Genomic DNA, 26,362 nt, shown 5'->3' on the forward strand with positions numbered 1-26,362 from the left:
AAGGGGCTCTGAGCTCTCCCTGGATCCTTCTCTTCTCCAGGTGAGCACCCCCAGCTCTCCCAGCCTGGCTCCAGAGGCTTCCTGTCCTTCCTTTGCCCCCAGACCATCTCTGGGCACACAGCAGGAGTTTGGATGGGAACTTTCAGATATCAAAATTAAAAACATGCTCCAGGCATAGAATTAATCTTGAAAAGGGATTAGTAATGGATCTTTTCCAGATCATAGAATACCTGAGTGAAGAATTTGAGTTGTCCAGCCCTGGCACAGCTGCCCAGGGCAGTGCTGGAATTTCCATCCCTGCAGGGATTTCAAAGCCATTTGGATGTGGCACTTGGGGACGTGGCTCAGTGGTGGCCTTGGCAGAGCTGGGGGATGGTTGGACCTGGTGATCTTGGAGGTATTTTCCAACCTCAGTGATTCTGTGATTCCCTAAAGAAATGAGGATTTTCTCCACTGGATGGTGCTGCTCTCCCAGAGTTTCATCACCACCATTTGTGGCATCACTTGTAGCAGCCCAGAAAATTTGTGTTAAATTAGGAGCTGAATCTTGTACATGGTTTTCTCTCCCACTCTAAAGACATCAGTGAACAAATTTACACTTCTGATAAATTATTCACTAATTAGTGAATTTATTTATTTTTTTTTGAAAGGGAAGATGATTTTATGTCTTCTGTAAATGGCATGGAGCTGGTCCTGACTTCCTTAAATGCTTCTCTGAGGATGAAAGCAAGTTTGTTTGGGGTTTTTTGTGCATTTAGCTCACCCTGTTTAAAAATCAGAGTATGTTAACCTGGCAGAAATGTGAGGATTAACTCACAGTGTAACTAGGAAGTTTTCAACACTGAGATTGAAAGTGCTGGGAAAGGGAAGCACTGATATTAAGAAATATTTGTGTCAGGTTCCCTTGTGCTTTGTTACCAGCAGCCTCCTGGGAACAAAGCATCTCAAGGCCTTTTCCACAGGGAGAGATATTCAGGAAAAACCATAGATACTCATTTTTGAAGCTGTGATTGAAAAGAAGGACAGCTGCTCAGCTGGGGAACATAAGAGCTGTTGGAATCCTTGAACCAGGATCTTTGAGGCTGGAAAAGATCTCCAAGATCATCCAGTCCAACCATCCCCCAGCACTGCCAAGGCCACCACTGCCCCATGTCCCCAAGTGCCACATCCACATGGCTTTTAAATCCCTGCAGGGATGGAGAATCCAGCACTGCCCTGGGAAGCCTGTTCCAATGTCTGACCACCTTTTTCATGAAGAATTTTTTCCCTCAAGTCCAATCTAAACCTCCCCTGGCACAACTGGAGGCTGTGCCCTCTCATCCTGTCCCTGTTCCCTGGGAAAAGAGCCCAGCTCCCTCCTGTCAGGAGTTGTGCAGAGCCAGAAGGTTTCCCCTGAGCCTCCTTTTCTCCAGGCTGAGCCCTGTGGTTCTCCATGGTGGTCCCAGTTTGTTTGGGATTTTAAAATCACAGACCACAGTGTTGCTTCCCCATCTTTTCTTGGCTTGGTGGATTTGCTGCTCTCAAGGTTTCCTGGTGGGAATAATAACAGTCCCAGGATGGTTTGGGGTGGAAGGGACCTTAAAGCTCATCCCATTCCACCCCCTGCCATGGACAGGGACACCTCCCACTGTCCCAGGCTGCTCCAAGCCCTGTCCAGCCTGGCCTTGGACACCTCAAGGGATCCAGGGGCAGCCACAGCCTCTGAGGTTAATAAGTTGTTTCCTGTAGAGAAGTGACCCAGGCAAAGATTGGATTCCCCTTAACCCACTGTAAAAACTGTTCAGGGACTGTTTGGAGCTTCAAAGTTTCGGAAGTGTGTTTAAAAAAGCCTCCACCTTGAATTCTGACAGTCTTAGTTCCTTATAAATGAAACAAAACTGGGCAAAAAAATGAGTCAAACATCCCTGTAATATTCAGTCCCTCTGGCCCAAATCCCAAATCTTGTCTTTTTGGGAAAGATGACTTCCTGATTACATTGAAAACACCTCGTTGGATTTGGCTTCTCCCTGCCTTTGTGTGGCCTTGGGTTAAGCGGTCATTTTTGATCCAGCATTTCCCATGGTGTTTGATGGAGTTTGTGATCTTCCTGTCTCCCATTCTTTGTTTGTCTTGTTTATTTAGGTTCTCTTCCTGCCTGGGCTTAGGTGCACACTTCAAGTGACTGGTTAACTGGGCTGGCTGCTCTTCCTTGATTTCAAGGAAGCTGTTCCTGTTGGGAAAGGCAACATGTGGGTCTGGGAATCTGTAATTTCTTTAGGAATCCACATAGGACAAAGGAGCCTTGATTGTCCTTTGGATCTCTTAACTCCCACAATAATTTCTGGCAGCTTTTCAATTTCCCCATAAACAATTTTTGAGAAATTCAAAAGCTGTAATCCCATGGGTTTGTGTTCTGTCATTCCCTTTCTCTGTTCACTTCCACTGGATTTTTATTTTTTTTTTGTTAGAAATATTTGTTAGAATATTAATAACATTTCTGGGTTCTGGTTAAAGGGAAGCCTGGACAATTGATTTTGTCCAGAACTGGGAAAGCAGCATCATAATCTCCTCCCCTATAGATTCCATGTTGAAGCCAGATGTAAAACAAAATTGGAATAAATATGGAATTTACACCTAAATGATAATCCTTAAAGCCTTCCCTGAACTGCAGCCCATCCTGAGGGACAGCAACTTCCTTAGCAATCCTACTTTGGCATCTTCCCATTAATAATTAATATTTTCACTGGGCTTTTATTGTTGTTGTTGAGTTTTTTATTTAGTAAAATTAACCCCTGAAATATGTTCAGTCTGGCCTAATTCTGGAGTGGTTTCTTTTGCAATGAAGAGCTTTGTTTGAACTGATCCAGCAGCAGGAGCTCTCTGGGAATGCCAGTGGAGCCTGTTTGAATTTTCCCTTCCTGCTGCAGCCCGGAGAAAGCAGAAGTGGTCTGTGGATCCACGAAACACCGCTTGGAGCAACGATGACTCCAAATTTGGCCAGAAGATGCTGGAGAAGATGGGCTGGTCCAAAGGAAAGGTAGGATCTAAAGGAGGATGGTGTAGCTGAAGGCTCTAAAACTGCCAGGGGACTCTCCTTTGATTTATCCTCTCAAATGCAGAGAATTTGAGCAGTGAGAGATTGCTACACTTTGTTACAAAGTCTTGTTTGTGCCTCTTCTGCTTTCCAGTTTCTCTCCATTCTATGACAACCTAAATTCCCAAATAAGAACAGGAGTTGGAGCATTAAATCATTAAGTTAAAGGTTTTAAGCTGCCTTTAAACCCTCAATTATCTTCCTGCTTTTGACACTCTTTAAAGCAATTCCAGGACCTGCTTTAGTCTTTCACCTGGTTTTAAGATTTTTTTTTCTCTGATCTGTTCCTTGAACCCCTAAAATGCTGTGAGCTGTGTCCCATCCCAGCTCCAGCCATGACCTGTGGATGAGAGGACTGGTTTCTGGCACTAATTAAAACCTCCAGGTCAGCACAAACTGCAGGTTTAATTCCACAGAGGTGCCTCAGCAAAGCTGAGATTTGGGGCTGCACATCAGGGTGTTCAGTGATAAGAATCCCAACAAAACCACTACCTTTAATTATTCTTCAAGATTTCCTCTTCCAGACTTTCCTTAAAAGGCATAAAATTAGGAACATTCTCAATTCTGTGAATGCCTTAAAGCCTGGTTTTGGATTTAAATTGTTCCCTCGGTTGTCTCAGAATGTTTCCCACTCGAGATACTGGATCTTTCTTGCCAGCAGTTTTACAGGAAGGATTTATGTCTCCATTCCATTACAAACTTGGACAAATGGAACTTTCCATTCATCAAATTAAGGGGCAGAAGCCCATCCTGGGCAGTGAAACGATGCTGCTTAACACCAGTCCTGTAATTGGTTGTACTGGAGTTGGGTCAGGGAAGGATGTGTGGCCAAGTGTCCTGCTTGCTTCCATCCTTTTTGGTCAGCAGAAATTTCAAGGCAAATTTTCCACCCCATTGACCAAATAAACTCTTCTTTGTAACAGCAACTGCCTTTTCCAAATAGGCCTCATCCCTTCAAATATTTGATATCCCAGGATGTGTCTACAGGGCTTCTCTCCACTGCAGCACCACATAAACGTTTATTAATTCTAAAACATTTGGCTGATGATTTGTGACAGATGATTCAAAAAGTGGGAAAATACCAGGAACAAGGTTTGAAACCCAAAGCTTTGCTTTTTAATTTTTTACCTTTGACCACAGAGTTGAGAAAGATAACCCTGGATCTGAATATTACTTCATATTAAACAACCCCCCAAGTTGTTTGCTCCAATATTTTCATCCACTCACGAGGTAGAAGGAGTTGTGAATATTCTGCTGGCTCCAGTCTGCTTCTCCCCTGCCCCCTCCTGCTCTCCTCCCATATAAATTTGGGCTGAATTGTGTGTTCCATGTGGATCTGCCTTACTCCCATTACCCTTCCCAGTGACAGAGACAGTTCTGGGGAGAGGCACGTTCTTCTTATGTAGTGTCTTGTTTGAAAACTGTAAACACTTTGGGTTTCCTTAGGAATGTCAGGTGGCTTCCTCATTAATCACCCAACTACTTCATGTTGTTGCTATTTTAGTGTTTATAATGCTTTGCTGGAGGCTGAAGTAGTGAATTTAAAAAACTTTGTGTGTTGTGTGGTAATGCCTGTGAATGAATCCAGCTACAAAGCAGGCAAATTAATAGGAAGTTGTGATTTCTTGCTGTATTTCCTTGTGATCTGTCTTATGGTCCAAAAGCTCTATTTGCTGCTGTAAAATCCTTACATTTTTACCCTCAAATCCTCCTTAGGGTCTCGGGGCTCAGGAGCAAGGAAATCCCGAACACATCAGGGTTAAGGTGAAAAACGACGTGCTGGGATTAGGAGCCACCATCAATCACGAGGTGAGCAGGGAATGGATCCCATTTCAGCAAAAAGCACAATTGTTTGAATGGAATATTAGTGAAATCTGTTGTCACAGCTGGTGGTAGCATGCACCAAACAGGATTCTTTAGGACTTTCAAAGACAGCCCTTCTAATTTCATTTCACTTTGGGGTGACTGTAGGAGCTGTGGTTGGTGTTACCACCTGTGGAGCTTCCCAGGGCCCCTCCTACCAACAAAGATTGAATATATCCAATTAATTTACTTCTAAGAGTCTTAATACCTGTTTTGTAAAACTTGTGTTGGTTCTGAAGACTTCTGCCTTGCATTCATGTGGGTGATATTTACAGGACAACTGGATTGCTCATCAGGATGACTTCAACCAGCTTCTGGCTGAGCTGAATAACTGCCATGGACAGGGTGAAACAGGTAGGTTCATGCTTGGCTCAATCAGATGCTGGAAGCTCAGCAGAGTTTCCATTCTGTGTCTTAAAAAAGTTCCTGAGGCCCAGTTTGTGATGCAAATATCTTTGATGAGGTTGAGAACTCCTTCCCCAAAATCACTGGGAGCCAAAGGCTGTGTTGCCATCCATGGTGATGGATTTGTGGAGCTCAGGGGATCAGTTTTGCTCTCAGGACTCAAAGAAAGGCTTTTTCTTGAGGAAAGAAAACAAAAAATGCTAAACCTGTTTATTTCATCCAAGATCACAATATTTGGGACACTTTCCCTGGGCTGTACCTAGAGGAACATTTCTTTATAAAGCACCCAGAATCTGTCTGAAGGCTCACAACAATCACTCAGCATAGAAATATTTGCCTTCCTTCTGCTCTTGAACTATCACTTGGTTTTCATGCTCCAGTGGCTTCTTAAATACCTCCTTTTCCTGTTCTTAGAGAGCTGCTCTGTAGCTTTTCCTTCAGAGTTCTGCATCTCTGCTTTGAGTGTGGCATAAAGTGATTTTTGTAGCCCTGGTGTTGAGCACACAAGTGGGGAAACTTTCCCAAAAGGGCTATTTTAAGTCTTCTGTTTTTGAAAATCATCTTACAAACTCACCATTTGTGAAAATGAATTTAGGAAGTGGTGGTGGGTATGAGCTTAGAGAAATAATTAGTTTATTGAGTGATTTATCATCTCTCCTTTAATTAAATGCAGTTTAAACTCTGATTTTGCATCTGAACACCTCTCTGGAGTGTTGTTAAGCTGAGGGCTCCTGCTTGGACACAGCCCTGTCCTTGTGCTGCTGGGGCAGAATTGCCAGATTAGTGAATTTAGCAACTCTTCATTAATTAATTAATTAATTAATTAATTAATTCTTAACCTTTGAGCACTGAAGGTTTTCTAGGAGAGAAAATGTAGAAAGAAGAGAAGGAAAATAATTTAGCAAGGAAGTTTTCTAATCCTGGAGAACTAGGATTAAAATTCTGATTCTAATTCTGATTCTAAAACTCTGAGCCTGATGCCTCAAAACCACTTTTTTTAACTTGCTGTGCCAGCTGTCCTTGTGAAATCATGAGGCCACCCAGGACTCAGTGCTGTCACTCAGCTCCTGGAGAAAGTAGGAGAGCATTTCATGGGGAAATTCCAAAAGTTCCTGTCTCCCTTCAGAACAAAATCCTACCCAAGTTGCAACTTGAGCCCTGGGAAGATCAGGGAGGTGTAACTGGTGGGAAACCTGCAGACTGATGAGCAGAGAGCTGAAATGACTTGCCCAGGGCCATGGTGAGTCAGCAGAGGCAGGTTCAAGGAGCAGGACTTGGTCCTAAGCTTTGCACTCTTCCCTGGGTCACCTCATGCAAAGTGACCCTTGAAAACTCAGATTTCTCCCTGTTTTCACTCAGTTCTTTAGGTCCTTTTAGAATCTGGGACAAGTTTTCAGTCACTGAGAACAAATTTGGGTGCACCTTGAAAATTCCAGGTCAGAGTCACATTTTGATTTACAGAAAGGGATCGCTCTGAAACTTGTTTTTTTGGCAATTGTTGAAGCTGGCAAAACTCATCCAGAAAAAACTCTGCCTGCAGCTGTGCTGCAGGAGCAAATGTTACTTTATTGGACACCCTCCAGTTTCAAACTGCATTAAAAGTCACTGAAAAACTTCATTGTTCTTGAAGAACTGGTGCAGTTGCCAGAGCTGGATTGCAATTAGAGGTCGGAAAGGAAGGGCCCCGTGGGGGTTGATGCCAACTTTCAAATACCCTCAGTGGTATTTGTATGTAGCTTTAGCTGTCTTTTCCTGGTTTTTTTTTCCCTAGCTGAGCATCCAGTGAGGGCAGGTTTAAATTAGATTAAATGTTAGGAAGAAGTTCATCCACTGGTGGGGAGGCCCTGGCACAGGGTGCCCAGAGAAGCTGTGGCTGCCCCTGGATCCTTGGAAGTGTCCAAGGCCAGGCTGGACAGGGCTTGGAGCAACCTGGGATAGTGGGATTTGGGACTCCATCATCTTTTCCCACCTAAACCATTCTATAATTCCTGTTTCTTTAGCTGGGATCCTTAGTGATGGTGACTTTCCCTTTCCCATGGATAAACAGTGGGAACAACACCCTGGCTGTGCTTTGGCAGATCCACCTCGATCCCATTTGCTGCAGAAATGACACTTCTGTGGCTTTACTGCCCCGACTAAATTCCTGTAAAAAGCACATTAATATTCCTGCAGTGCTTGCTCAGTTTGTCAGATGATTTTCCAGTCCCTGGAAGACAGGGATTTATTTCCCTGCCCACTGCAAGTGCCAGCACGTTCTGTAGTGAAATTCCTCCCTGCAGGCACAGGGCGGTGCTGCTGCCCCTTTCCCGGCAGGAATAACAGTGGAGGAGGAAGGCTCTGTGGAAACCCTTTGCTGTGTAATGCTCCTTTTGCTACCAGGAGATTGGAAACCAGGCTCAAAGTGCTGCATCGCTGTCAGGATAGTTTAGTTGTGATCCTCACTTTCCCCACAGACCCTTTTTATTGAGGATTTTTTGTTAAAAACCAGATTTGCTGGTCCTTTCTCTTCCCATTAGTTTGGGAGTGGGAGAGTGGATCTCAGCCTGCTCTCCCACTGCAGGCTGAGGATTTCACTTTTAGCTCAGGGATTCATCTGGTGGCACTGCCTATCAAGCAGGGAAGTGCTGGAAATCCAGTGTCAGAAAGGTTTGGGCAGCAGAGCTTTTCCAGGGTGGGATCATATAAAAAAGGTGACTCAACTTGGCCCTCGGGGTATGGGTTGATTTCCTTACCCATCCCACTGGGAGGAAGAAAACCACCTCACCATAGTAACCTTCTGTGGAGTTACAGAGCAGAGACTCCTGTGGTGCCTCTTTTCAGAACTAACAAGGCAGTAATTAACTGTTCAACAGGTGAATTCTCTCTTTCTGGCAATGTTTTGGGAAATAGCAGGCTCTGTGGCTGCAAGGAGAACATTTGTACCCCCAAAATAACCTGGCACAGCACAGTAACGTGATCTCTGCGCTGTTAAATAGCGAGGTTAATCCTTCACGTGGCTTTAACCTGCTCACAGCCTCCCAAAGTACTCCTGAGTGACTCTGGGAGTGAGCCAGCCCCAGAGACCATTCCCAGAGGACAGTTCAGATGCAGTCCCTCTTCTGGAAGCCTGGAAAATGAGATAATGGAGATGTGGCAATTTGTTGTAGCTGGCCTCAGGGACAGAAAAGCTTTGTCACCATTCAGTTTCCTTACACAGATGTATCAGCTTATGTCCAAATAAAGGTATTTTGTGTAGGGTTAGAAAGGAAAATCTTGTGGTGGTGGTGGTTTCCCCATGTTTTTCTTTCTGCTCAATCAGTATTTTATTTCCTACTATTTCTTACATCTTTCTCAGACTTTTGTGCTGGAGATACTCTATGAAAAACAGCTCTATTATTATTTTCTTACCACAGAGATGGATTTACCTTTGACCTGGAGTACCTATATCTGGCTTTTCAAATCAAATTGGATTGGAAATGGGAAAGAAGGGGGTGGGGGCAAAAAAAAAAATACCAAGCACTGACATATTTCAGACAAAACTTAGAATGCTTCCTTCAGTAATACTTTATGATATGTTGTTGACTGGATTTTGAGAGAGAAAATGAATTACAGAGTTGGACCCTGTTTGCTTGGGGTTTGTTTTTTTAGAATCCTCAGTGAAAAAGAAGAAAAAGACATTCAGCCTCGAAGAAAAATCCAAATCTTCCAAGAACCGTGTCCATTATATGAAGTTTGCCAAAGGTAAGAGGAGTTTTGTTGTTTCATAAGCCCTGGCCAAGATTAGAGCAAGCCCTGCTCAAGGTGATCTATTGCCTTGTGGAGTCTAAAATTGGCAAGTAAAACCTGGGTTTAGAAACACCCCCTGCAGCAACTTGCTTAAAGCTCTAATGTGCTGTTCCTCTTTATTTTGGGCAATTTTGGATGACCTTAGGCTGCTGATGTTGGGAATGAAACAATTCCTTAGTGAAGGAGATGAGTAAAGGAGCAGCGAATATTCCGAGCGGTCGGGGCGTGGGCAGGGGTGGGAGCAGGAGGCAGGGGTGAGATGGGAGTGACTTGGGCATCTGTGTGGCTCTAACCCTGCAATCCCCAGTAACCCCTGCTCACAGATCATGTGGATGAGATCAGGGATCAGATTAAACCTGCATGGAGGAAGAGGAAAACCCTCTTACATCCACCAGGTACTTTATGGGATAAATTAGGGCAGCCAGAAAAACTCTGATCAAGAACTTGTGGAGTTTAGTAATTCCTTTCTTGTTTAGAGTGATGACATTATTTCAGTTAGCCCAGTTTCTGGCCCTTGACAGTTGTTCAGTCCTTTCCCTTTTGCTCTGTTCCCCGTTCACACGGTGTGTGCCCGTTTCAGGGCATGGATAGGATCAGTTTCCACTAATGGCTGATTTATTAAACTGAAAGCTCTGTGTAATGTTTTCTGACAGCAAATGCCTCTGCTAAAACGGAGCTAATTGATATCTGAATGGAGGCCAGATTTTCATGTCAGGGTTTGGGATTTTTGGTGAAATAACTCGACCTTGAAGTCCAAGCTGTTAACATGAGCCTGCCACTTTATGACATTAAACAATTAAATTGGTTCAGGGCTCGCAAGTACAGAGGCCATGGCCTGTTTGAGCAAAGAGGATTTATTTTGATTTGGATTTAACCTTTTACTAAATATAGAGGAAAAAAGAGGTGTCTTTTGAGCATGTAAAGTACAGCTCAAGCCTTTCATATTCACAATATCTCTGATTTGTTTGGTCACGTTTCCACAAGGCAGCCCCTCATTTGCTTGCACCCTCTGTGGCCTGACACAGGGAAATTGTCCTTTTTCAGGGAAAGAGGAAAAGTTGTTTGAGAAAGGCTCGTGTTGTCGTGGCCCTTGTTGTTGAAGTCCAGTCCTGCTTCCTTTCAGACTAAACAAGACAAGCTCACACAAAAGCGGGAGAAGGGAACAGCGACGGCACCAAACGCGGCTTCCGCTCCCGGGGCTGGTTTGGAGCCTCGCTGCTGGAGGAACAGCCACCCCTGGATCTGGGAAATACACCCCAACCTCAGATTAAAACACTGATTTCAGCTGCTTTCCTAGCAGCTGCTCCCCTGTGATGCTGCAGGAGACTGGGCTTGTCAGCAGAGCTGGTTTTGTGTTAGAGGAACAACGGGGGATACATCCAGGGGGAGGCACAGAGAGGGAACCTCGCCCAAAGACGAAAGCAGGAGGATTTTAGGTTTCACATTCCCAGCCTTGGCCAAGAGAAAGCTGAAAACAACCCCAATCTCTTCCAGCTTGTTTGGACAAGGCCATTTAAAGGCAGTGCAGTGAGGCAGCAGGAAAGTGAGGAACACTTGCTGCTCTAGGCTGAGGTGTCTCTTTACCCTTTGGGTGCAGTTAAGGATCCCAGGAAAAAGAAGAAGTCAGATTTGGGGATTTTTATTTTTATTTTTTTTTGGGGGGGTGTTTTTTGGCCATTACAAGATTCATTTTGAAGTCACTGATTTTGGAACCAGTAAATCAGGTGATTGAGACCCCGGCAGAGTCTTAACAAGTTGACCTGTCTGGGTTAATTTTGTTCCTTTAACTTTTGCTGACCTTTTCCAAAAGAATTTTCTGACAGAAGCAGTGGACAACTCAACAACTCCTGCTCTGTGGAATTGGCTAAACCTGTGCTTGTAACTCTGAATAATCACATCACACCCTCCTGCTTCCCCCCCTTGCTCCATGTCTGATATCCAGCTCACCTCATGACAATCAGATGGGAATAATGGCCCTCCTGGAAATCTTTGCTTCACCCTTGGAATGGTTTTGTGTTGGAATAACCCAGTGTGTGGCACAGGTGGAGGTTTTGCTTTTCAGAAGTTACAGCAGAAATCAGAGAAAAGTCCCCACTGAGTAAAAATGGATTTTTATATTTTTTCATTGTGTGGAGGAGCTGTAACTCCCTAATTCTGTCAGAAATGGGGAATCTTCATGAGAATCCAAAGATCCTAATGCATACACACATTTCCTCTTGTCTACCTTCATTTAATGGCTTTAGCATAGAACCCCAGCGTAGTTTGGGTTTGAAGGGACCTTAAAGTTCATCTCATTCCAACCCCCTGCCATGGCAGGGGCACCTTCCACTATCCCAGGTTGCTCCAAGCCCTGTCCAACCTGGACTTCCTGATTTTTGTTTAGCTCCATGAGCAATTCCTCTCTGTCTGTGGCTCACACTGTTACCAAAATGCATCCTCAGATGTGAAGGTTTTGGGTTTTTTGCCTCTCTTTACCCCTTCCAGGTAAGGATCTCTCATCACGCACTGAGCAGGACCTGTCTTGCATTTTTGGGAGAAGACAGAAGAGTGCCAAGACCCAGGTAAACAAGAACCTTCTCCTTCCTCTTGTTTCCTTGTTTATTATTCCTTATAACAAAATACCCAAATGTCTTCTGCCAGTGTGTTTTTTCTACTTGAAGTGCTTGAACTGTGAGGAAATAAGAGTTTTATTTAATTTAATCCCTATTTTTGTGGATTATCATGACATAATTCTTTGGAGATAGGGAACTCCGTTATTTTAATTTTTTGGTAGGAAATGTGCATCACAAAGAAGAATTTTGCTTGACCTGAAAGGTCAAAGGTTGGTTGCTCTCAGAGGTCTTTTTCCAACCTAAATGATTCTGTGAAAGATCCATGAATATCCAAAATATAATTGGACTTTCAGTAGCAAAACTGGGCAATCTCCACTAATTGCCCATGTTTTCATAAAAAAATAGAAAAGGCTGAGCAGCTGCCAAAGATTCAGAGGTGGCTTGAAAAGTGATAAATATTTGATGAGAAGACCTTTACCCTGACTTTGTGTAATGGCATCCAGGTTTGGACCAGCTTTTATTTTATTTATGTGTTCATTAGCATTTTGAACTTGCAAAGCACAGGCCAGCTCTATGTGGATAAAATAACTGTGGACCAACATATCCAGAAAAATTCTTTAGTCAAATCAAGATCTGTAAAAGCACAAATTAATATATTGCAGGGATTGCCCTGTTGGTTCCAAGTTCTTGGAAATCTCTGGTTTAAAGGGAAAGATGGTGATTGAAATGGAGTGGAAATTTCTGGAATACCCTGTAGTGTCTGACACCTTGCACCTTGTGCTCTCAGAAGTTGTTGTGCAACTTCACTGCAGGTCACTGGGAGCTGAAATAAGGATTTGGGAATTTCCAGTCTGTGAGAGCTGTTGGAGCTCTCACATCCTATGGGTAAACTTGTACCAGGGAGCCCTGTTGGTTCTGATCCCCTGAATCTGCCCTGGATCTTCTCCTTGGCTCCCTGCTGTCAGATCAGTAGGAAGCAGGAGAAACTGGGATTTCAGGCAGCTCAGGACTGCTGGGGTTGAGGGAGCAGATTTTGCCCACTCATGAGTTGTCTCAAGTAGCTGGTGCTGTTTTCTCTCTATGTTCTCCATCTTTTGTACTTCAGAGTTGGAAAGTTGCTTCTTCTGGGACTTTTTCCTGCAGAACATTTGCTCTTTTGTGGATAAACACTGCAGATCACACGGATTTTATGAAGGGTGTCTAAGTTTGTGCATGTTGCTGCCAGTCCCTTGACAGAGGCAGTAGTTGGCTGATGGCTACTGTGCAGGTTTCCTGAAATGGTGCAGACTTCTGGCAGAAAAGTCACAGACTGCTCCCTCCTAAGCACCCAAATTTCCACATGCAAATCCAGGCAGGAGGGAACAGAATTTGGAGCTGCATTGTTGTTTTCTGGCTGCTGCTGGGCAGCCACAAGGGGAGGAAGCCAGAGGCAGCACAATTGCTTCCCCCAGCTCCCCCTTCTCCTTCTCTTCATGGATCAGAGATCTGTGGAGTTTGCACAGAACAGAAGTGCAGTGCTCAGGCCCTCCAGCTCTGAGCAGTTTCATTGCACCCATGAACTCTTGTGATCCCTTCCCATCAAGTTCCAGAGCCTGGTCCTTAAGGTGGCACAAAGGGAAGTGCCCTGTGAGGATTTGTGGGAATTCTCTGTGTTTGCCTTCTGGTTTGAAACCCCTGAGCTCTGGGCATTTCCCTGGTGTGGCACAGAGCTGACTGCAGGAGCAGGAAGTTGTTCCTGGGTGGAGATGGGGTAGGAAGGGCCCTACAGGCCCAGCAGAGCCCTGGGTTTGCCTGCAAGTTGTGGTAGGCTCTAGTTCCCTTCAAATTCCAGCTCCAACAACCCTGGGCTGGTTTCCCACAGGATAAGGACTTCCATAGGAGCCAGAACTGCTCCTATCCATGAATCTGACTGCAGGTTCCCAGCTGTGGGTGCAATGGAGATGACACATGGAAGTACCCCTGCTGATCCTGGAAAAGCTGGAGCAGTGGCTCACAGCAATCTCATGGATTTAAAAAGACCAGGTGCTGGTGCTGCATCTGCATCAGGGCAACCCCCTGGATCAATCCAGGCTGGGGATGAAGGGATGGAGCAGCCCTGGGAGAAGGACTTGGGGGTGCTGGTGGGTGAGAGCTGGACATGACCCAGCCCAGAAACCCCTGGAGCTGCTGAAGAGAGTCCAGAGGACACACCAGGATGAGCAGAGGGATGGAGCAGCCCTGCTGTGGGAAAGGCTGAGGGAATTAGGATTGTTCAGCCTAGGCAAGAGAAGCTTTGGGGTGACCTCATTGTGGCTTCCCAGTACCTGAAAAGAGCTGCAAGAAAGATTGAGAGAGATCATTTACAAGGACCTGGAGGGACAGGACACAGAGAATGGCTTCAAACTTAGAGAAGACAGAGTTAGATGGGATATTGGGGATATCCCCTCCCTGGGAGGGTGGGGAGGCTCTGGCACAGGGTGCCCAGAGAAGCTGTGGCTGCCCCTGGATCCCTGGAAGTGTCCAAGGCCAGGTTGGACAGGGCTTGGAGCAACCTGGGATGGTGCAAGGCGACCCTGCCCATGGCAGAGGGTAGATCTGGATGATCTCTTAAAGTCCCTTCCAACCCAACCCATTCCATGATTTTCTAGCTTGATGTCCTGCCTCTGAGGCTCTTTCTCAGGTATCATCTCCCTCCTCTGCTCTCTCTCAGAGATGCAGTTTGAGAAGCATTCAGCACACATTTGATGTGCACTGAACAATCCCAACATTCCACTCTTGATCTTTTGACAAAGATTTTCACCTTAATTCTTTTTCCCCCCTATTTCTATTTGTTTCAGTCTGGGATCATGAAAACTTGGGTGTAACTTCTTGGGAAGATGCAGGAACTGCTTTTCATTGAATCACAGAATTGCTGAGACTGGAGGAGACCTGGAGGTCTCCAGAGGAGTCACCCTGCTCAGAGCAGGGTCAGCTATGGCAACTTCTTCAGGAGTTTGTCCAGAGATTTGATTATCAGCCTTCCCTAAAGCCTCCAGTTTAAGCCCATGAGAAAATATCAGTGGGTGGATAAAAGAAATCACTTAAGGGGCAGAAGGGATCACAGAATCATGGAATTGTTAAGGCTGGAAAGGCTTTGCAATCCTCAGACTGTTCACCACTAAACCATGTCCTCAGGTGCTATAGCCACATGTTTCTCAAACACTTCAGGGATGGTGACTCCTTTGTTTCCTGGAGCAGCCTGTTCCTGTGCTAGACAACACTTTCCACAAAGAAATTTTTCCTAAATCAAATCTAAACCACTGTTGCACTAGGTCCTGGTGGTTGGCTGATGTCAAATACAATACAGATACAAATCTGCCTTTAGAGGTTAGGAAAAGAGAAGAAAAAAGCAAAACAAGGGAATCCCATCTGTGCTTATTCTCCAAGGGGAATTGGTGGGAGAGCTCAAGGTTCAGTGATGGTCTCTGGACCAGCAAGATAATCCTGGCTCTTCTGAAGTGCTTGTCAAAAATCTGCCACCTCTGAACTGCTGCAGTGATAAACAGGGTCTTAACAAATCAGAGGTGTCACTGTTCCAATCCTTCCTGTCCACTCTTCTCCAGTCATTAGCAATCATTCTGTGATCTTGACTGTCCAAAAAGCCTTTGGCAGGAGATGCTCTGTGTGAGCTTAATCGGAGCTCTCTTAACTCTGGGGCTGATCTCAGACTCCCTTTTTAACTGTCTGCATGGCCAAGGACTGGTCTGGTAATGGATCCTTTCTCTTGTTCCACACCAGCTCTGCAGCACTAAGTGGGGAATGTTGAAACTTGGATTATCTACCTTATCAAAGGAAGAGGGAGTTGGCCAGAGGACTGTAAAGATTGCAAAAGAGGGGAATTGCAAAGGATGTGGAAGGAAACTCTGTTTGCTCCCTGAGGGTCGAAAGGAGTTTCTCTAGAAGTAATAAAACTACATTGCTGTTGTTTTGATGGTTCTGGGATATGTGTTACTAATCAGAGGCAATTGCAACCTTTAATTCTCCTGAATGTTCAGCATAACAGTCCTTTCTTTAAAATTATTTTTGATACATCATGTGTCCAACTCAAACCTCCTTAATAAACTACACAGGGACCTTTGTTTAAAACCAGAAAAAAAATAAAAATATACAAGTGAAAAAAACGAGGTGGGGAAGAAAACAATGGCTGGGCTTCAGAGTGGACTTAAATTGAAAACGTCTGCAGTTTTTCCCAGGGAGAGCAAGTGATCGAAAATATTGAATTGTAATTATGATGCTCCCTGGAGACCTGCAGTGAGGACCTGTTTTGCAGGGTAAGATCTGCCAGACTTGTTTTTTGCCCCCACTTTTCCCTGTGATTTTCTCACTTGCTTAGGAACACTGGGAGCTGGGGAGACAGAAAAACAAATTCCATTAGTTCCTATCTGGTTGAACTTCCTGGAACCCCCACTATTTTTTTTGCTTCTCAGAATTTCCTTCCTCCATCCAGCTGTGTTTCCTGATGGAGCCTTATCACTGGAGAAAATGCTCCTGAGTGAGGCTGAGGATTTGGGAATGAGTCGCAGACAGTCCCAGCTTGGTCACTGAACAACATGATTCTGGCACTGATTTCACTCTGGGGGCTGGGGGGGAGCAGCTCTGATTTACTCAGACCCTGTTGGAGATGCATAAAAACCTGAGTGTTTTGCACCCACCTCACATGCATGGCTCAGGCCGTTCCATGAGTAATTGCTTCCTCCAAGTTTGTGTAACTTGGATGTAAACCTGCGTAAGTTCCCTTTAGCCACCCAGTCCAAGTAGCCCCAAAGTCTCAGGCTTGCAGTGATTTCTTCCTTGTTAGGCATTAGAAATGGAACTGTCCACCCCTGGTGCTTTTTCACTTTTTTTTTGGTTTTGTTTTTTAATCAGGAAATTGTCTTCTGACACATTTTGCAGAACTTCCTCAACTGATTTACATTTCCCAGCACTTATCAGAAAAGCATGTTGGCTAATCTTAAGGGACATAGCTGAAAATCCATTAAAGTCTGGCTCTGCCATGGACTCCCTGAAGTTATGGGTGAACTGATACCATTCCCTGCACCTCAACTTTCTCTCTGCAAAATACCAATCACTGGGTTTTTTGGGGTTTCACAACTGTGACTTTCAGACCAGTTGCAAGTTTAATCTTGGGGGTTTTTTTTCACCTGTGTCCAAATTTGTTGCAGGGTTAGCACATAAATTAATTTGCTGCTCCCTTTTTTGACAATGCCAGGAAAGGAAAGAAAAAAAAAACCTGCAGAAGAGAAAAATGAGTTACAAATTAACACAGATTTTTCACCGTTCTGCTTTGGAGACCCCAGTTAGCATGAGGTATTTGGGACTGAGAAGCAGAACAGAAAAAAAAACAAAAAAACCATCAAAAACCTGGAGAGAGTCCAAAAGAATTTAGTAAAATGGGAGACAGGGTTAGAGGGCATGTCCTAGAAGGAGAGAGTGGAGGAACTGGATACGTTCATCTCAGAAGAGAGGCAAAAAAAAGATGACCTCTCTGCCTATAAATATCTGGGGGTCATGGGGAGGGAGGAGCAGAGGAAGGGAAGGGACAGTAATCAAGAGTAGGCAAAAGCCAGAAATGGGACTGGGGGTGAGAACTTCAATTAGAAAAAGGAAGACACAGACTTACTCTTCAGCAGGCTTCCTCACAGTGATGTCAGCGGGGCACTGGAGGAGTCTCCTGAGGGAAATCCCAGCTCCTCAGTGAGTGACGCCAAGAAAAAGGATGAATTTAACACTTTTAGACCCATTGGGATGGGCAGGGATGGATCAGTTTAAATCAAACATCTCCCAGAAGCCATTCTGTGAGCGGATCCAGTACTAAAGTTGGATTCCTGTGTTGTGCTTGGATTCTGTGTGGCTAAAGGAGATGAGCTGATGCTGGAATCCCTGTCCTTGTGCATGTGGATCTGTTGGCCTTCCCTGTTCAGTCATGAAATGTTTTAGGGTGTTAATGTCTTTGAAATCTCTGCTGACCAACATGTTATACTTGCTTCAGAATTTTAGTCTCAAGTGGTAGGACAAGGTGGGATGGTCTTGACAAGGCAGGGGAGGTTCAGATGAGATATGAGGAAGAAATTGTTCCCTCTGAAGGTGCTGAGGCCCTGGCAGAGGTGCCCAGAGAAGCTGTGGCTGTCCCTGGATCTCTGGAAGTGTCCAAGGCCAGGCTGGATGGAGCTTGGAGCAGTCTGGGATAGTGGAAGGTGTCCCTGCCCATGGAGAAGGGTGGAATGGGATGAGCTTTAAGGTCTCTCACAACCCAAACCATCCTGTGATTATTATCAAGGGATTTTTACTGCCTCTGTAGTACTGCAGGAACTTCCTCAGCCTCTCCAGTTCTGCTCTGCACCCCACCATGGACTCTTAACAGCAAAAAGGGTCAAAAAGAAGAGAAAAAACCAACTCCAAACCAGATCCTGCCAGCAGTGAGCCGTGCAAGGTCTGAGGAGCAGCCAGGACAGTTCTGGTGCCACAAAGTCACAAGGAGGACAGCAGGGCAGTACAGCTGAAGGGTGAAATCACAGAACCACAGAATGGTTTGGGTTGGATGGAACCTTAAAGCTCATCCAGTTCCAACCCCCTGCACAGGTGGTTGGAAGATTGTAGGTTGCAAATCTGGAGAAACCCTGGAAAACAGATCTAAAGCCCTGTTGCTTTGAGCTGGTAACCTGCAGCATCCTACAAAGCAAGTCAGAAAATTAATTAAGCTCAAGGTGTTAATTTGGGCCATATATTTAATATTTCTCCATGCAGATGAGATTGTTTCAGGAAGACCAGGAAGAATTTCTTTTACCCAGCATTCTGTCCTAGTTGTGCTTTTGATAAAAAAAGAGGAAGAGCAAAGTATTGATGTTTTGTTGCCTGTTCTATAAGCACCTTGTTAATCAACTGGAGGATAAATTATTGCTGTTCAGATATCAGGAGAGAGGGAGAGGAGGAGATCTCTCCCAGTCTGGAAATAAAGGTGCTTTTTCTTCCTCTCTTCATTGGAGAAGTCCTGCCCCTCCACATTTGCTCCTTGGGGGGTTTGTTAAGGAACTGAAACAAAACTGGGGGGGAGCTCTTTTTGATTTATCTTCTCTCCTTCCCTTTTGGTCACTTCCAGAGGCTTAAAGAGCCGAGTTGGCTTTAATGTGTTACCATTAGAGACCAGGCATTAGCTGGAATAACCCATCCTGCCTCACAGTGAAAAATACCCCTTGATTGGCTAATTAATCAGTCAAAGGGGAATGACATGGCCCTCGGCTTGAGGGACTCTGCTGCACAGGTAAACAGGTCATTGATAAATGGTTTACCCACAAATTCATATATCAAGAAAACTTAGTCATTTTTTAACTACACTTGGTGTGGAAGCTGTGCTGCGTTTTTTGGAGGTGGATTTTTGCTGCCTTTGCTTTTTTTTTTTGTATCGTGGAAGCTTTTGGGCTGTGGGAGTTTTTAGGAGGAGAAGGCCAATCAGAACTTTGTCACAACTGGAGTTCTTCTGTTTTCAGAATTGGAAGCAAAAAAAAAAAGAAAAACTTCAAGAATTTTTTTCCCCCCTCTCAAAAAGAGGAAATCATTGTGGTTTTTTGTGTTGAGATTGAGTGGGTCTGAAATCAGGATGGCTCAGTTGCTTTTGTCATTTAAATATCCTGAGGCTGCTCAGTTGGTCTCATCCAGTTCTCAGGCACTGCATGGACAAAAAAATAGATGCATAAATGGGTCTGATGAAATAATTGGGGAAAACCTATGGTGTAAGAGGCAGGTCTGTGCTGGTAAAAGGCTTTCACTGATTTCCTATTGGCTTTTGGTGTTTCTTTGCTGGACCTTGTATAAAATCTGTATATTTTATAACACCTTGTCCTGCAAAGGTGGTTCTCCAGTGGGATTTTTCACTGAGATTTAGAGAGAAAAGAGGAAAAAAAAAAAAGAAAATGAAAAGGGGAAGAAGGAAATCTAGCTATAAATTACATTGCATAAAAGTGTGATTTAGAAACACTTTTATCCATGGGATAAATAGGGTTAAAGCAGTGAAATCGTGTAAGGGACCACAAAACAATGTTTGGCATAGCTGCTTAACTGGATGCTCAAAACAAATCCTAATTGTGCTTTTTTTTCTTGCAATTGTCTCCTTTTGTTTTTTTTTCCTTTTCTTTTTTAACTGTGTATTAAAGAAAGTAACACACCAGCACCTAAAAATATGGGTTTGGCTTCTAGGGAATAAACCTCACCTTATTTTTGTCCTGTGTAATCCCTTCCTTCCAAGCATCCCTTGCCATGGGCCTGAGCTTTATAGACCAGTCTTGTTTTGTTTTTCCTTTTAAAAATATTTGTCTGATCAAAGAACTCTCCTTAAAAAAGAAAAAATAAAAAAAAATTTGCAGTGCAGCAGTTCAAAACAAGGAAAAGTACCTTTTTTTGATCCAATCATAACAGGATTTGTATATGGAAGTGTGAGCTAAGCAGGTGGCTTCCTGTTGATTTTTAAGCCAGGTGGGCAAGTTCTTGATGATGAGTTGCTCTCCCTCCCTGCCCTGCTTTCCCTGGCACAGGAATTTGCTTATTCCTGTGTCTGGAGGAGTGGGATTTGGGCTGACAGCTTGTAGGGATAATGCTGCTGTGAAAATGAGGGGGAAACAGCAGCTTTGTCTCTCTCAGAAATCAGGGATTAGGATACATTTTATTGCTCCCAAGGGGGCAGCTGGATCTGGAGCAGCCTGCAAGGACTGGGTGTTGACAGCAATCTGATTTTTGCTGACTTAGTGTCATTAAAGGGTGCCTAACCTTCCTCCAAGGGTGTCTTCTGATTTTTGGCTCATCAAACTGGTTATGAAACTGCTCGTTGGTTCAGATGGGTTAAACAAACCAGAAGCTGGAGCAAAAGAAATGATTCAGCCTGAGAAAGTGCTTAAAATCTAAAGAAACAAGATTTTCCACTTCCAATCCAGTATTTCAGCTTCTCTGCAGCATCTTTCTTTCTTCAGCAGGGAACATTTGCTTTTCTAACTCTCCAGTCAGGAGAAATATCTGGTGCTGGAGGGTGACTTGGTGGTAAAGTTCCCCACCAGTGTCCAAACTGGTTCTTCCTCTCTCTGAGCTCCCTCCAGCTCCCTGGCATGTTTGCAAATGGGGCCATTTGAATTTAGTTTGGGTTTATTTGAGTTTCCCCGAGGTTGAGACAAGGTTAAGAAATCCAGTGTCTGTTTTTCACTAGGTCTGCAGGCTCCCTCTGTAAACCACCATCAGTCCCAGCGTGTTTCCTTTGAACAATTATGGTGTTGCCATAGAGAGAGGGACAAATGTGACAAAAGTGGTGATTAATGTCATTCATTTGACCATCTGTTAATATCTGTGTATCCCTCAGCTGAGGAAAGAGGAAGAGGATGATGGGGAAGGCAAATCCTGCAGGGGGATAGTTGGTGCCTTCTGTGCTCAGGTGGCTTCAGCATCAGCTCTGGAAGATGTGTCCCTTGTCAGGATCCTGGTGATGGGTACTCTCTGTTCTCCCTCGTGGAATACTCTGTAGGAAAGGCCTCAAATTTGGAGTTAAGGATGAATATTGTCCTGTTGTGATTGGCTGAGAGGAGAGAGCAGGGACCTGTTAGAATCACAAGGATGCTCCCAGGGCTGGAGCCCCTCTGCTCTGGAGCCAGGCTGGGAGAGCTGGGGGTGCTCACCTGGAGAAGAGAAGGATCCAGGGAGAGCTCAGAGCCCCTTGCAGGGCCTAAAGGGGCTCCAGGAGAGCTGGAGAGGGACTGGGGACAAGGGATGGAGGGACAGACACAGGGAATGGCTTCCCACTGCCAGAGGGCAGGGATGGATGGGATATTGGGAAGGAATTGTTCCCTGGGAGGGTGGGGAGGCCCTGGCACAGGGTGCCCAGAGAAGCTGTGGCTGCCCCTGGATCCCTGGAAGTGTCCAAGGCCAGGTTGGACAGGGCTTGGATCAGCCTGGGACAGTGGGAGGTGTCCCTGCCCGTGGCTGGGGGTGAGACAGGATGATTTAAGGTCCTTTCCCACCCAACCCATTCCATGGTAACAACTGAAATCAGAAGATGCAACCAAGGGGAGCTCAAGATTATTGCTGAGTTGGACAGAGTTTGGATACTTTGCTGAAGAGATTCCAAAATCTCCATGCACACAGCAGGGTCTGAAGTCTTCCCTGCACTGGACTGAGGGGTGTGAATCCATCTGTGGTGTGTAGTTTGTCCCCTCTGTCCTTGGGGACAGGTGGTTGTGCCCTCGGGTGTTTGGGGTTTTGCAGCGCTACAAACCCAGTGTGTGTGGGGAGGAGAGGCTGGAGGTCGGTCTGGCTTTGGAGCAGGAGGTGCTGCTGTCTCATCATTAATTCCTCAGAAATTTTTGGTTGTAGCCTGGGATGGACCTGCAGAAGGCTCTGCCTCAGTGATCCTGGAGGAAAGCTCTGGAGTCCCTCAGGATCCAGAATTCCCAGGGTGGTTTGGTAGCCACCTTGCAACTACCTCAGCTGGAGTTAAAATCCAACATATGTTGGATAAACTTTCAGCTCCCACAAACAGTCAGGATTGAGGACAATTTCAGCATGGATAGGAGAGTGGACAGAGGGTTTGAGGTGTGGCTGTCCATAGCATTCAATTTTTAATTCTTTATTTACTGGCATTTATTTTAAACCTGCTCTGTTTCACCAGGAGCTGACTTTTTCCAAGCACTGGGAAATGTTTTTGACAGCAGAATCCAACCTAGCTCAGGGTAACACTGATCCTGTGTCACCTGTGTGGTACAGGTTGTTTTTTAACAAATGAAGGGAAGATCAAAAATATTGCATGCCCTAAAATTCTGTTTTCCAGAATATTGAAGAATTTAAATGTCACTCAGTGCTTCAATACTTGAAAGAAAATTATTTATTCTCAATACTTTTTTACAAAGAAATATCTAAGCTTGGGAGCAGAAGAAAGTTTCTGTAGTACAAGGTAGTCAAAGGCTAATGCTAATTAGGAAATGTTTTCTAGTTCACAGAAAATACAATTTATTTTTCTTAAAATTTCTAAAAAATATATTTTAATTTCAGATTGTCAGCTCGTGTATTTTGCAATGAATACTTGCAGTTAGAAAAATAGTAAATGTTACAAAAACCTTGCTCTGGCCAAGTGCAAACTTGAAGGTGCTTTTTTATTATTCATTAAACCACTGTATCTCATAATGGAGTAAAAAAATCTTAGATGAGGGGAAAAAAATCAAGCAATTTTATTATTTCAGGAAACTCTTTATGTATTTATTCTTTTATGTCTCATAATATGGATATGGGGTTTATATTTAGTGGGAAAAAAAGAGGAACAGTTCAAGTAAATAAGCAGAAGGATTTTGTTGGTTCTCTCCAAATCTCATCTTCTGCTTAAACTCTTAAAAATATTGAAAAAGCACCAAATACTCCAAGTGCCTGGAAAAGTTCTCAGGTTTAGTGAAATATTTGTCAAGTCCTCTGGGTATCAGTGGATGTGGAATTTTATCTCCAACTACTAATGGGTTAAGCCACTAAGAAATTTGATATGAAATATGTCAAAGACAACATCACAAATTCTGTCTTGATGCATTTTGGGAGCGGCTGACTCTCCGTGTCCCTGCTGTCACATCCAAGCAAAAGCTGTTTCTCCAACAATTCCCAAATTATTTTAGAGCTTCAGATCTTTATTGACTTGCCTGGCTCAGCTCATCCCAGCATCAGCTCTTTAATCAGTTTGTAAACACCACATTTAGCCCAGTGGATTATTGTTTTCTAAATATCTCCCTTTTCTAAGGACTCAGGCTGTGCAGTGATGGCACCAATTGAAATCTCCAGTTGTTCCATGAGGACCACCACAATATATAAATTATATAAATTATATAAACCTCCTGGTGCTGCTCAGCTCCAGTCTGGGGCAGTGATATAATAAAACATGTGACTGTCGAGTTATCCATCCAGCTCTCAAATTGCTTCCCCCTAAAAAAATGTTTCTCCTCCTGATTTAAAGAGTGAATGTTCTGTGGGGAGCGATTCAGCCTTGGCCAAAGTGACCTAAATTCAGCCTTTTAATATCTGTGTCTGTGCTGATGCTGGGAGCTTAAGCATTCATTTACATTTCTTCTTAAGAGCAGTGAGAATGCTGGGCCAAGCTTTGAGGTGATGAGAGAAAATTGGGTAATCCTACACGTCAGCAAGCGGCTGGAAGAGGAAGTTTTTTTGTTGGAACTTGCACACTGAGAAGGCACAATGTCCCTATTTTAACTTCTGCCTTGCTAAGCCTCCTATTAATCACTGCTTTTGAACTCTTCTCTCACAGCCCCTCTGGATTTGGAGGATGGGATTTATCTGTAGTGGACCCCAGGAATGTGGCTCAGGTGAGGAACAGCCAGGCTTTAGTCAGGGCTCTCTGGTTCCCTTTCACCACCTGCTCTGCAGCCTTGGGTCAGGTTTGCATCCCAATTTCCCAACCACTAAACCTGGGGATGATTCACGTATCCTGTGCAAGTGGTATCAGCCTAATTTGTCTTGTGTGTGATTGTCCATGTAAGTGCATTGAAATGCTGGGGTGATAATTGAGAATTTTGAAGTGCAAAGCGTATCACTCAGGTTTCTCCCACTGGTTATTTCTGGAAAAGCTGTTGGAAGCATTTTGTATGTGCTTCCCTGTTTACCTTTTGAACTTTACAGCCACAGTGCCCATATTGTGGTTTTAAGACATTGCAACTTAATTAAACTTTCAGAGAGTCCTGGAGCGTGACTGTCTCCAGCTTTCCTGAAATCCCTGCAAAAGCAGGGCTGTTCACATAAAATGGGGATGGGAGAGGGGTGCTGTTCTCCAGAGGGTGCTGAGGGTGGGGTCTGTAACCCTGGATAATTTGTGGATCTTGGGAAGCTGAGGTCAGGCAAGAAGTGCAGGAGTATCTCACCTGCAGGGGTGTAAATGGTCAAGTGGAGCAGCAGCCCTTGTTTTGACAGCCAGGACTTCACGTATCCCTTGTGCTGCTGATTCCCTGCCCTGCTCTCATTCCAGCAGTCCCCCTCTGTCCAGGCCTTCCCACCTGGAGCTCTGCAGGCTCAGGAAATTTTTCTTTCCCAAACTGTGGGGTCAGGGTTGTTTTTTTTTTTTCCCCCATTTTTTTTTTAATAAGCCTGGTGTTTGTCAGTTACCAAATGGCAAAGGAATGCTGTGTGTAGCAACTGTGATGGATCTGGTCCAAAGGCAGGGAGCGTGGCCCGTTCCTTTTTCCGGCGTTGTCGTAGGGAAATGGGTGTCTCCAAGAGACGCCCGGCGGCAGAGCCCTCGCTCCACAGCACCTCCAGCCTGGGGGTTCTGATCTGAGCACTTGCTCCTGGAAAACAGAGCTCTGTCACTCCTGGCAACTGGCTGTACAAAAACACTGATAACAATAAAGGGCTCCCTGCCCAGTCCAGGCTTGCTCCTGCTTTCTGGGAATCATCCAGCGTAGAGGAGATGCTGCCCCTCTGCTTTAACCCACAGTGGGCTTTTGTAGGGCCCTTCTGCTCCCAAATTCTCCACAGACCTAAAGCCTTGCAAGGCTGTGGCAGATCCTCTTCCAATCACAGAATTCTTTCCTGTGTCAGCAGAACAGAATGCCTTTCGCCTTCACAGAGTGGCTGAAGGGATGGGAGCTGCTCACGCTCTCAGAGGAAGCTTGGGAAGTAGGAAAAGTTATCTCAAGTACAAATCAGGCAACAAGAGATTAGAATTTTGCCATGACATCTATAAAGTACTTCTCAAACTTAATTTTCCAAGTTTTTATGGCTAAAAGTTTTGGACTGAAAGCTGCAAAACTCTTCTATTCTGATTAGTAACCAATTTTTCTGGGACCTGGATTGTCAAGCTGGTGGGAGAATTCTCTATTTTCTGGGGTCTGAAGGCTTTGAAAGAAAAGAGGAGATTGCACCCAAGGGGGAGGTGTGGGGTTTGACACCACTTAAGGGCCCTGACACAAAATCACCTTCAGGGTGTCATGCAGGAGGCACCCACTTGGCTTCTTGTTTTGTCCTTCAGGATTTCTTGTTGCTGTGGAGATTTGCTGATCCTGATGGATTCAAGGCAATACTCTCAACTAGTTCCAGAGTTTAGCTGCATGCCTAAAGGAGGGGGAGATTAATCCCAGCTGAGAGGTTAAATGTAGTGATGTAACATTTAAGAAAAGCTGCAGTGAAAGGCCATTGAGCCTGCTTAAGGTGTGAGCTGTGCACTTGAGGGTCACCTCTCTCTCCATGGGATGGGAAGATTTGAGACTCCAGGTGTAAAACTTCCACTAAATATTAAATATTTGTTTTGAGCTTTAGGTACAAAGCCCTTGGTTTATAATCATATATTGCAAATATATAAAAGCTTTATATTATTTTCCTTTCCATATAAATACTTAGCAAGGCAATATGCTTTTGGCAGTTTCTGTCTTATATTTTTCATAAGATAGAATTACAGAATGGTTTGGGTTGGAAGGGACCTTAAAAATCATCTTGTTCCAATCCCCCTGCCATGGCCAGGGACCCACATTTTTGGTGCTGCTAAAAGGATTCGTTCCCAGAACATGGGTAGGACCTCATGGAACATTGGAAGGGACCACAGAAATTATTCTGTAGATTAATGCCACTTCCTAACTTCTCCTTAGATATACGATCTTTCTGTCACTTCTGATTGCTTTCCTTTCCCAAGTTCTGCAAATAAAAATACCTTTCTGTAGGTGATACAAGCAGAAAT

General features: G+C 44.5%; 1 protein-coding gene across 4 annotated transcripts in view; it reads left to right on the forward strand.

Annotated features, from left to right (window-relative positions):
- The window catches only part of PINX1 (PIN2 (TERF1) interacting telomerase inhibitor 1), a 61,350-nt gene that overhangs the window by 2,277 nt on the left and 32,711 nt on the right, over positions 1-26,362 (forward strand). For 2 of the 4 annotated variants that reach the window (XM_015620964.1, XM_015620967.1), the window contains exons 2-6: positions 2,907-3,016; positions 4,790-4,882; positions 5,212-5,290; positions 8,969-9,061; positions 11,591-11,667. In XM_015620964.1, the coding sequence (XP_015476450.1) occupies positions 2,907-3,016; positions 4,790-4,882; positions 5,212-5,290; positions 8,969-9,061; positions 11,591-11,667 (452 nt within the window). Of the gene's footprint in view, positions 1-2,846; positions 3,017-4,789; positions 4,883-5,211; positions 5,291-8,968; positions 9,062-11,590; positions 11,668-26,362 lie in introns of all 4 variants that reach the window. The other 2 variants (XM_015620963.2, XM_015620965.2) reach the window with 1 other exon arrangement.

Source organism: Parus major, chromosome 3 (genome assembly GCF_001522545.3).
Source record: "Parus major isolate Abel chromosome 3, Parus_major1.1, whole genome shotgun sequence".
Lineage (NCBI taxonomy): Eukaryota > Metazoa > Chordata > Aves > Passeriformes > Paridae > Parus > Parus major.